The sequence below is a fragment of the Ipomoea triloba genome, chromosome 9 (genome assembly GCF_003576645.1).
Source record: "Ipomoea triloba cultivar NCNSP0323 chromosome 9, ASM357664v1".
NCBI lineage: Eukaryota > Viridiplantae > Streptophyta > Magnoliopsida > Solanales > Convolvulaceae > Ipomoea > Ipomoea triloba.
The window spans coordinates 6,743,082-6,754,508 of NC_044924.1; the positions used below are offsets into that span (position 1 = coordinate 6,743,082).

Here is an 11,427-nt window from a genome sequence, read left to right on the forward strand (position 1 = left end):
CATCATCTCCTATTTGTAATCTGGTCGATTACCCATGGCTTAAAAACTTCAGTAGGAATTCGGAAGTTCTGCTTGTCTGATTTTAAAGGGTAGAAACAATTTTGCACTTTTTTTCTTTATCATGTTGGATTAAGCTTTTTGTTGCAAAATTTGACTTAAGGGTTGGTGCTTTAGCTTCTAAAGTTCCTAACTTGCGGATTCATCAATGCATGGCCTGTTAAAATTTTTGAATTTGCTAGTTTGGAGTTTGGATCTGGTTTATGCTACTTTTTTTTTTTTTTTTTTTTTTTTAAATGGTTCTCTAGTTTCTACTCCCCTTGTCCTGGTGGTAACTGGTAAGTGTAACATTTTATTTTATTTTGGGTGGGAGATGTGGACCTTAAGAGAAACAAGTGTTTACTGGTTTGTAACTGGAAATACATAGACCAAGTACTCTGCATAGTATATTGATTCCTATTTCAGTTTTGTGGGATAGGTTTTCCTGAGCATGGTTGGAAACATCCATGTAAAAGGAATGGATTATGTGATGTATTGGGGCCACTGTTTGGGATTATTCCTGTCCTGGTGGGTCAATCCCTTTTTAGGTGTCTCTTTCAGATTTGAGATCAATCATTGTATTCTGCTTTCTTGTTTTCAATTTTACAAATTTGTGATTTTGAATAGGATTTTTTAGAATGACCTTGAAGGATGTAGTTTGGATACAGTCTTGTTTTGTCCATATGAATTCTATTGTAGGTTTGAAAGTCAATGTAGTTCGGGGCTTAGGGCTAAATGTTGATGGGAGAGAAGTCAAGAGTATTTTGAGAACACTTCTATGTTTATGCAACTTGTGCAAGAAATTGATTAGATTAAATATGTTGCATTTGTTATCATAGATTACTAATTTGGAAAAATGTCTAGAGATTTATTGCTATGTCCTCTTTGATATTGAGAAACATCGGTTCTTAAGTTATATCAAGATTCCTGCTATAAATTATAACCTTAATAAATACTGAGTATTTATTTTTAATTTTGCCATTGACTTGTATGACAGGTTTGATTTCCGTATCTTGATGAATTCAAGCATTACTGTGGCATCTGTGGTTTCCTCTAAAGTGGGAAACAAGACTGACTTCTTTTTCTGGGTTCTCGCTTGCTTGCTATCGAAAGGCTTTAAGACCCATACTCTCCACGTGGACCTGTATTTGATTACGGGAATTGAAAGGATATCATTGGTTGTTCTAACTTTTGAACCATTTAGAAAGACTAAGGTGTAGTGCTTCTTGGTATCTGGCCATCTGCATCCTTGATCAGTATTGTTATTTGCAAGCATGGTTTCTTCTCAGCTCCCTTCTGTGGCAAAATCTTACATGCCAAAATCCTTCAGGAATGATTTCCTTCCACCCCTTAGTTCTCCTGATGTTCCCGCAGAGCAGGTTGAGTTGGACTTTTCTGATGTTTTCGGTCCTCTTCCAGTTCAAGCTTTAAATGAACCTAGTAATGGGATATCTGAAGGTACTACGCCACCAGCTAACATGAGCGAGCTTGTGTATGATGATCCTGAGGTTATCTGCAATCGATCACATTCCTTGGTTGGTCCTTCGTCATTTGTAAGTCAATCTTTGAAGCTTGGCAGGCTCACCCTTCATGAAACAGAAGATTCGGTTGAACTGATAGAGAGTTTAATTGGCGAAACAATTAAAGAAGATCAGGAACTCAATGATTCAATTGCTCAGGAGCCTGATAACATTCTCATGACAGATCGGACAATTGGCCTTGAAGATTTTGAAGTCATGAAAGTTGTCGGGCAGGGTGCTTTTGGAAAAGTCTTTCAAGTGAAAAAGAAGGGAACATCAGAAGTTTATGCAATGAAGGTCATGAGGAAGGACAAGATTATGGAGAAGAACCATGCTGAATATATGAAAGCAGAGAGGGATATCTTGACAAAGATGGATCACCCCTTTGTTGTCCAGCTTAGATATTCGTTTCAGGTAAATTTTAGTAAGTTATATCTCTGTTACATGATTTACCTTTTTCTAACACATTCTATAAACTACTACTTTGAGCATTCACAGGAATCTTCTTAGAATGTCAAATCTGTACTTCAAAATTTCATTTTCAATATCGCTGTAATTTTCATCCTGCAGACAAAATATAGACTTTACCTTGTGCTGGACTTCATTAATGGTGGACACCTATTCTTTCAGCTTTACCGTCAAGGCCTTTTCAGGTATCTTAATTTTCTGTCCCTTGTTACGTTCTTGAGAATTGGGGTTATGATGTAACACTTGTTTGATGTCTCAGAGAGGATCTTGCGCGTATATATACAGCAGAAATTGTATCAGCAGTGTCTCACCTTCATGGAAATGGCATAATGCACAGGGATCTCAAACCAGAAAACATCCTACTGGATGAAGATGGCCATGTATAGTCCCGATCTCTCCTTCGTGTGTCTCCCCTGCTATCTCTTCCTAGAGAGAAGTTCTCAAATTTGCATTCGCATTCACACAATTCACATGCTTGTTTTTGTGATTCCGGCTTATTCCATTTTAGGCCATGCTAACGGACTTTGGACTAGCAAAGGAATTTGAGAAGGATACGAGGTCAAACTCCATGTGTGGAACAGTAGAGTATATGGCACCTGAAATCATTCTTGGGAAAGGCCATGATAAGGCTGCAGATTGGTGGAGCGTAGGAATTCTGTTGTTTGAGATGCTTACTGGAAAGGTATGTTCTCAAACTTTCTTTTTTACAAGAAGGCAAGGAAGGTGGGGGTAACCCCAACCAAGTTGGTCGGGTTGTTGGCTTGGTAACTACAAGGTATTGGCTTTCTTGGTTTGAGCCAGTAAGCTATGGGCAACCTAGGCTGGTTTACCTAGCTCCTTGTTGGCTAGGGTCACAAGACAGGGTTACCCTCGGTTGTGGTTGCGGGTTTCCTTCGTCACCCAAAGAAGGCAAGGGAGGAACCGCACTTTAGATTTATTTACCTTGAAAGTTACCAGCATTGTTTGAAAATGCAATTCCATTTTTACCTGTTTTTGACATTTTTTGCATGATTTTCAGCCTCCTTTTATTGGCAACAGAGAGAAAGTTCAGCAGAAAATAATTAAGGAGAAACTCAAGCTGCCATCGTTTTTGACTAGCGAGGCACATTCTCTACTGAAAGGGGTAAGTCCACGTTATAATCTCATTTAGTGTTTTTAAACTGCGTCTCACTCTACCAGTTAGTATCCAAAGGCTCGTATTATGACGTTTCTAAATTGATCAAAAAATGTCAGTGTTCTAATTGAGTTATACTCCATTTGTTTGGCTAACATTTTCCATTACCATAATATTAACAAAGCTTCTCCCATATCTTTAGCTATTGTCAAAGGACCCCAGTAAACGCCTGGGCAGTGGGCCGAAGGGAGGCGACGAAATAAAGGGGCATAAATGGTTCAGGCCGATCAACTGGAGGAGATTGGAGGCCCGGGAAGTACAGCCTAGTTTTCGTCCCGAAGTTGCTGGGAAGCACTGCATCGCCAACTTTGACAAGTGCTGGACCGATATGCCTCTGCAGGACTCTCCGGTTTCCAGCCCTAATGGCGATCACTTTCAGGGATTCACCTACGTGAGACCCGCGGCCTCCTTCCTTCAAAGGAGTAGCCCTTTCTGCTAATAAGCATTCCATTGACAAGGATTTCGACATTTGCTTTCTTACCACATGACCTTTCTCACTAAATTATGATGGTTTAGTAGGATACAGCATTGAATTTGATGGTCTCAGCTTTAATTTCTGGTTTAGATTTTCCTACCACCTATGATTCAGGTGCTTGTTTGACATTGTCTTTTGGTACCCAATAACGTTGTTCTTTTCAGCAATGCTTAGTGATGTTTTTACTTTTTAATGATTTGGGGCTTGTTAGTGTCACTTTTTGTTCCCTACTCCAAAATTGATGTTTTATTTATTTAAAGGCATATTTGGCATTCAAAAATTGAAAAATATTAAAAAATCATGCTAAAAAAATCACTTTTAAGTACAGAACATATATGAGTTTATTGTTGAGATCATATTAATTACATGAACCCAGGCCAGTATTAATCACAGATGATCCAATTAAGACACATGGAGAGTGGTGTGATAATGGATCATTACAGTATATAAGTGATTCTAAAGCTCATCATGGCCAAGGAAAGTACCCAACACCTGCTTCTTCTTGCAACCCCAGTGGCATTTCCATGAACACAGGGAGTTGAAAGCTCTGAGCCTCTTGGAATGCAGAGAAATAATGTCAGATGTGGACGCAGATTTCGACAGAACTATTGCGTACCCATCGTCCATGTACTCTGTTCCTTCAGGGAACAGCTGCCACACAAGGGCCCCCGCGCCCCCGCCCCCTTTCTTGGTCGAGTTCAAGATGCTCTTGTACACCGTGCTCAGAATGGTGTCTCTGTAAGTGGCGTTGAAGCCGGGATCTTTCGTGCAGACCCCGAACTCGGCGAAGATGATCGGCATTCCCAGGTAGCTCTCGGCGTCTTCAATGTGGGATTGCATCCATGTCTTGGTGAACTCCACATGTGCATCTGTTATGGATTGTGAAATCCTTCACACCAAATCAAAGAGACGTTCAGAAATGCGTTCTGTTTCAACTAAAAAGTTAAGCTGATAATAACAGTTCTTTATATGTCCCACATTTCAAATAGAGCACAGGGTATTGGACTTGGCCCTTTAAGCCTCTGCCCGACAATTCCCTAGTCACCTGGTGTTATAATTATGCTCTGATAAAAGGTAGTAATATAAATGCTATTCCTCACCAAGAGTCTGGGTAGATGTGTGCAGAAGCAAAATCAACTCCAAGAGCCATATGATTTCTGATGAAGTCTGTTCCAACTTGTGTGGCATAGGTATTGGGGTTGAATTGAGCCCGGTTCGGGGTCGAAGGGCCATAGAAACCCTCCAACCCAATCTCCACAAGATGCTTTGGATCAATGCTCTTCACAAAGACTGCCATTTCTTGTATCCAGTTCTGCAGTAACATAACCATTCCAGTTTTGGTTGAAAATGAGGTTTTCTACCAACCGTCTGACTAAAAGTTTGAGTTGATAGTTGGACTGAACGTTTATTATTTATATATATTATATACTCGACAAGGATAGAACAAACCTGCAGTTTATCCCCCGAGGGGTCTGATTCGCAGCGGGGCTCGTTCATCAGCTCCCACGCGAAAATTGTAGGATCGTCTTTGTAGGTAATGTTGTTGACAGTGTTTACTCTGTTAAGCACAGCCTACAAACAAGACAATTTTTCGGGGAGATTCTGTCAAATGTTTCAATCAAATCATGACTAAGATATATACAAAATCATGTTTAAAGTTACCTTAATATGGGATTTGAAGTATCCTTTGAGAGTGGGATGGGAGAAGAAGTCATCATCAGAAGTCAAATTCAGGCCTGCATCTTTTCCCCATTTCACATACTGCTTTTTCCCACCATAGGCTTCCCAGTTGTTAGCAAAGGACAGTATAAGCCTAACTTTGTACTTCTTTGCTTCGCTCACCACGAAATCCAATGCCTAAAACCCGGAAAAACAAGCACATTATTCTTAGCAGATGAATGGTTTGTTTTATTAACCAAACCGAAATTTTTTGCAGAAAGGGAGACCTTGAAGACATCTTCATCATAAACTCCGGGCGTTTTCTGGAGAGCCCTCCACTGGCCATCGTTGAAAGCCCAAGTGCGGCACACTGTCATGCCTACAGACGACGCCTGCTTAAACACCTCGGTCACTTTCCCCCGGGTCGACTCGTCTGCTGCAAACACCATTAGCCAGTAAGTGTTGAAGCCATTCACATAGAAGGGCTGGCCATTCACCACAAACTGGTTCCCGCTCTTCTGCACCATCGTCCACTCGTCCTCCATCTCACCCCCGCGGTAACTCCTGCAAACAACACACAACTAACTAGTTGATCAACAACCGACAAGCAAAACGAACCTAATTAAGCACCCGAACCCCTCACACAAAACCAAAATCCCGTTACCAATCCTGTTCTGCACTATCCCGTGCCTCAAATCTATCACTGTTGCTGTCTTTCAATAAATACGAGTTTGACATTGCGATCAGTACTGTAAACATAACAGCCCAAAGCTGAACTTTGCAACTAAATTTAACTTGATGCTTTGCCATTTCTCAATATATTGGACTCTACATTGGGAAAGATCACTATATATATATATATATATACATATACTTCATATACTTCCATGTCTACGCTAGATCTACTACTACGTGTGAGCAACAAGTTAATGTTGCAGAGAAGTGCCAATGCAGAAACCATCTACAGGATATAGCTACCTTTAAAGCAAAGATCCACTGATCCAATTATGCTCAAGATTTCAACAGATTAAAACAAATGGTGGGACTAGATTTCTTCGATTGTTCCTCTTTAAAGAAACAGTCAATTTTTTAAAAAAAATGTTTAATTTTAACACTACTACAAATTTATGATGTCTGTTTTCTACATTTCCTTAAAACTTATGGTGTCTGTTTTCTTGGTGTAGCTCATATGTCTCGATCAACAGGCAATATTTGGAGAAAAGTCTGAAATTCTGAAACTAAACTAAGTTCCCCATCACTCTATGCTACCTCTGAAATTGAGTAATTGACATTGCCACTTTGCTTCAAAGGATAATAACCTTGCAGCACACAGAAGACTTATCTAACTTGGAGTACAATCATTAACATGTTTTCTTAATCCCTTCAAATTGTCATACAAGATAATCACAAACCAATTTCTAACTTCAAAGGATCACTTCCTGGTTTGCTGCAACACAATCATGACAGTGGCATACCATTTCATGCAAGAAAATCAGTCAAGCTACACTGCTGGGTTTTTGTGATCCACTCTTTCATGGGTCACTTTCTTTCATTGTGACAAAGAAACCCGCAACTACTACCAGAGAGCACGGGATAAACCCTGCTTTGTGACCCGACCACAAGGAGGTAATTCAGTTTAGGTTGCCCATAGCTGACCTCCTCAAATCAAGAAAGTCAATAAGTTGCTTCCACTTGAACTTAAAAACTTATAGTTACCAAACTAATCAATTACAAGGAGGTAAATCAGTCTAAGTTACTCATAGCTGATTGACTTAAACAAAAAAGACTAATAAGCTGCTTCCGGTAAGAGAAGAACTTAAAAACTTGTGATTATCCAAATGGTTGTCACTTTCATTGGGTCATTTTCATTCAGTGAACAGAAATCATGGAAATTAAGCTGAAAAAAGCAAAGAAAATATACATACACAGCTCTCTCTCTCTCTCTATACCTGAGCAACTGGCTCAAAAGGATATGTGACATTCTCACCAACAATTGAAAGCCTCTCCAGAGATGGGTTCTGGTGGGAGAACAGCAGCAGTAACTGGGCTCTTTGAATTTCTTGTGCTTACTGAGACCCATTACTGGTTACTGTGTATCTGTATTTATATCTTTAGTTTTGTGAAACCCAAGAGCTTACAATGTACAGTTCAAGTTTGCTGGGCTATAGCCCTGTATTGGAAAAAATAAAAAGTGCGACGTCAGTATTGGAGAAGGAGTTGCTAAAGGAACCATCTTTCCTAACAGAAATGGGGGCTGCGACGATGAGTAATGAGCAAGAAGATACAGATGTCCTAAAGTGGCAGCAGTATGGCGTGTCACGACACAGAGTTCATGCACTATACTTATTTGTTTCGAATTGAACTTTCTTCCTTTAATTAATACTCCGTACTACTTACCACAGGAAATTGAGCTAATTGTATAATGACCAATGTGTATTTTTAAATTAGTATTTTAGACTTTATCAAATGCATATACCAATGCAAGATTATCAATTTTTTCATAAAAATTTCAAGAATGCTGAATGCATAACTATGATATGTAGTAAAAAAGTTGGATAAACGGGTGTAATAGCAATTTTAGAGGGAAGCACTTCCCTGGATAGTATCCTAAGCATAAATTTTGCAATACAAAACTCTATTAATTGACGTGATGCATGCTTCCTTTTGTTGCCACTCCAGCCAGAAATGATTTTTGATTTGATTGTGATAGGGTTCGAACCTAAGATATTCCTTATGAAAATTAATTAGTAAGTTAACAATAATAAATAGTTAACAGAATATTTCGTTACTAAAATTTATACACGGAATACAAGGATATTTAAAAAAAGTAAATAATATAATATAGGATAAAATAGGAAAACTAATAAAAAATACTAACATCAAAATAATATGAACCATTTATTTCAATAAACAATCATACCAACATTTTGTAGTTCATGTTAGTGGTTTAATTTTATTAGCTCTTATTAAGTTTGTAGAGTAGAAATATATTTGATTTTTAATGTGAGGAGAGATAAGTTAATTTTAGAGGTGTCAGTGGGGTTAATTTTAGAGATCTTGAGTATCATTCTTATCGTGTGAGTTAAATTAAAAATTTTGATTTTTTGAATTAACATTTTAAACTTTTAATTTTAATAAATTAATACATTTATATTAATAAATATAAACTTATACATCATTCAATCAATCTAAACCTTCATTCTCAAATTCCAATTAAAATTAATTAATACATTTACACTATCATATAATAATTATAATATTTTTTATTTTTCATTATTTGTTTCCATACAAATATTTTATTTTGTAATAAATTTGTTAATATAAATTTAAACTATTTGTTGCAAATTTAATAAAAAAAATACGAAAGATTAGCTTACATGAAAACTCTTTACATATTTTGTTCTACTAACTTTTAGACTAGATTGTTAAAGTCATCAGACAAAATTTTTTTAAACTAATTTAAAATTTTTTGATCCTAGCCTATCAGTTTCCCTAGTTAATTTATAGGTAACTAATAAATAAAAAAATTTATTGACCAACATTAAAAAGTAAAATAGCATTAAAAAAAAAATCGATAAGAACGATGCGACATATCTAATTTGGTTTTATAGTTTGAATGTTTGATAGAGACCAAAACGGCGGCGTAATGTAAGACAAAAGACTATACTTTTGTCTTTATTGGGTACAAAGAGGAAATTAAAATGGAACATATATACCAACTGATAAGTAAGGAATTTAACTTTAATGGGTCCAAATGATAGAAATGCACGAATTGAAGTTGAACTGCTTGACCTTTTTGTCGGAATAAAGATTTGAAATAATAATAATTTTACAACCTCTTTCTGTTATGAAATAATAATGTTACAACTTCTTTATATTACTAGCCAAGATACGCGCGTTGCGCGTAATGCAAGGCCCAACGTAAACTCATTTATGTAAGTTTAACATTAAATGTTTATTTGAACTTATTCATGAAAAAAAAAAGATTGTAATATTGACATCATGACCATAATAGAGTAATAGATTGGGATGAGTAAGTGTAAAATAATATTAATATGTTTCAATTTTATTTTTAATTACTTGCAACATTTACAGATGATATTGTCACATATAATTAGCTTTGCATAAAAGCATGTTCGTTCAAGTATATTGCGTTTGTACAAAAGGAAACTCTGTTTATCATTCCATTTCATCTGGCAGAGTCAATTGGCAGTATGCAAAGGGGAAAACCCAATATATTTTAAAAAACAAAATAAAACACAAATAAAATGACAAATGATGAAACAATTACTACCCAAAAGTATATATTTATTTAAATTTTTTATTTTTACAAAAGAAAATTAAGAACGGGAAAAGCTTTAATTATCAATGAAATCGAGAATACAATAATGATCTTGTGAAACTTAAGGTGGTTCATCGATCACTTCTGATTTGACGCCATGAAGTTTCCATGAATTGTCATATTTAGCAGCGTGTGCAATATCCATCAAATGTTGATATCTTCTTTTCTTTCTTGAAGATTCCCTAATTACTTGAGTCTCTGCACGTAACTCAATGTTTGGGTCCTTTAACATTCGTTCCTTTTCCTTTTGAAGCTCAATAACTTTCTCTTTGTTGACAGCATATGTTTTGTCTTTGCTGAGATATTGTAAGTTCTCAAGAAGGTTGTCCATGCTTTGCAATTTTCGGTATGGCCATCGTTTAATTCCCAATTTTGTACACATTCTCTTCAACTTATCTTCACTTACATTGAGCTCCCTTGCTGCTTGGGCTGCGGGTAAGTGGAAGAATTTTGAAATAGTATTTAAACCCCAGTGTTTAGAGGTTCTCTTGTCAAATACAATGATTTCAGTTGAGTTCGATAATTCAGCTACAACTGGAGGCGCCTCAAGTGGAACATCGTTCTGGCCACATAGCATGTCATTCACAAGACCCCAGTCGAAATCTAATTGTTCGGCGGAGCAACAACTTTGTTGAATTTGGTGTAAAGTTTTACCTGTTGGAGATGAAGTTGGATTATTGAAGTGATAATCCAAGGGGTGGTTTTCAGCATGATTAAAAAAAGGACGGTAATCTTGTTCAGGAGAAGAAATAGGAATTTCTTTATCATCCTCATCCTCTAACTTCAAGAGTTTTATTCGAGGCCATCGGGAAATTCCTAATATCCTGCACCTATTCTTTAATGTTGTGACACCAACCTTTAATTGTACCGCTGCTTCACTAATCGGAAGATGGAAATAACTTGAGATCATTTCCTTAGTGATCGTTCTTGAATCACACAAGGTTTTCTTCACCGGAGTGTTTTTTTTTTCCTCGACTGCAACCTCTTCCAAAGGTTTAGGTAAAACAGGTGGAACAACTTGGGCGACCGGCTCAGCGTCAATAACTTGTTCACCTTCAACAGATGGTTCTAGTAGTGTGTACAACTCATTCTCAATCTGCAAAAGAGAAGGTAGATTTAGTTCATTCCAAAAGGAAGTATCTTCAAAGTCAGAACAAGAAAGCGAATGAGAATGAGATGAGGATGAAACATAATTTGCCATTTGATTGGAAATGTTAAAGTATAAAGAAATAAAACAATTAAGGTGAAAGGGAAGGTTAATTGACGGCTGTAAGGAAATGATCAAACATAATTTTCTTATAAGAAAAACCAAGTGCTGCTTTCAAAGGAGCAAAGGACATGTCGGACTGACAAATTAATGGAAACAAAGTTTAATCACACACATTTCAGAATAAATTTTAAAAAAAAAACGTCAAAAGGTAAACAGGGAATTGTTTTTTTTGGTTTATTTGATTCTGTCTGGTTTTAGAGACCGCGTTTTAAAAGTTTTTTGGCATCCCAGTTTGTGTTTTTTGGGGTATATTTAGGACTTTAGTTTTACCTTTTAAACACAGTATGAAAAGACGGTATACTGTTTTTTTTTTTACAATTGATTTTGTAAGTACGTGGATATCTGCTAAACTCCAAAACAATATGCTGATTTCGGAGGACTAAAGGACATGTAAAAAAAAGTTTTAATTTAAAAAAGTTTAATGTAATAACGGCCAAATAGGCCACTGAAAGAGGAAGATTTGCGGCAGTTCCTTTTTTTTTT

At 36.7% G+C, this 11,427-nt stretch overlaps 4 protein-coding genes across 7 annotated transcripts in view; 1 reads left to right on the forward strand and 3 right to left on the reverse strand.

The window, feature by feature from the left end:
• Nucleotides 1–3,871, forward strand: part of LOC116028900 (serine/threonine-protein kinase AtPK2/AtPK19-like) — a 12,796-nt gene extending 8,925 nt beyond the window's left edge. For 2 of the 3 annotated variants that reach the window (XM_031270752.1, XM_031270753.1), the window contains exons 2-7: nucleotides 1,034–1,970; nucleotides 2,127–2,209; nucleotides 2,284–2,404; nucleotides 2,533–2,706; nucleotides 3,043–3,147; nucleotides 3,341–3,637. In XM_031270752.1, the coding sequence (XP_031126612.1) occupies nucleotides 1,311–1,970; nucleotides 2,127–2,209; nucleotides 2,284–2,404; nucleotides 2,533–2,706; nucleotides 3,043–3,147; nucleotides 3,341–3,637 (1,440 nt within the window). In that variant the 5' untranslated portion in view covers nucleotides 1,034–1,310. Of the gene's footprint in view, nucleotides 1–1,033; nucleotides 1,971–2,126; nucleotides 2,210–2,283; nucleotides 2,405–2,532; nucleotides 2,707–3,042; nucleotides 3,148–3,340 lie in introns of those variants that run through there. The other variant, XM_031270754.1, reaches the window with a different exon arrangement.
• A 118-nt stretch (nucleotides 3,872–3,989) lies between these two features.
• LOC116028901 (mannan endo-1,4-beta-mannosidase 6) lies at nucleotides 3,990–7,507 on the reverse strand. 2 transcript variants are annotated; one of them, XM_031270756.1, is made up of 6 exons: nucleotides 7,282–7,507; nucleotides 5,620–5,896; nucleotides 5,336–5,530; nucleotides 5,123–5,245; nucleotides 4,774–4,985; nucleotides 3,990–4,562 (listed from the first exon to the last, which is right to left on the reverse strand). In XM_031270756.1, exons 1-6 carry the CDS (start codon nucleotides 7,410–7,412, stop codon nucleotides 4,130–4,132), a joined length of 1,371 nt encoding a protein of 456 aa, XP_031126616.1. In that variant the 5' UTR covers nucleotides 7,413–7,507; the 3' UTR covers nucleotides 3,990–4,129. The 2 variants fall into 2 exon arrangements, with proteins under 2 accessions (XP_031126616.1, XP_031126615.1); XM_031270755.1 differs by lacking the exon at nucleotides 7,282–7,507 and adding an exon at nucleotides 5,997–6,148.
• Nucleotides 7,508–9,735: 2,228 nt separating this feature from the next.
• LOC116029217 (protein RKD1-like) lies at nucleotides 9,736–10,251 on the reverse strand. Its single transcript, XM_031271126.1, has one exon. It carries the CDS (start codon nucleotides 10,249–10,251, stop codon nucleotides 9,736–9,738), a length of 516 nt encoding a protein of 171 aa, XP_031126986.1.
• Nucleotides 10,252–10,268: 17 nt separating this feature from the next.
• On the reverse strand, nucleotides 10,269–11,048 carry LOC116028335. Its single transcript, XM_031270018.1, has 2 exons — nucleotides 10,531–11,048; nucleotides 10,269–10,328 (listed from the first exon to the last, which is right to left on the reverse strand). Exons 1-2 carry the CDS (start codon nucleotides 10,873–10,875, stop codon nucleotides 10,278–10,280), a joined length of 396 nt encoding a protein of 131 aa, XP_031125878.1. The 5' UTR covers nucleotides 10,876–11,048; the 3' UTR covers nucleotides 10,269–10,277.
• Between the last annotated feature and the right edge of the window lie 379 nt (nucleotides 11,049–11,427).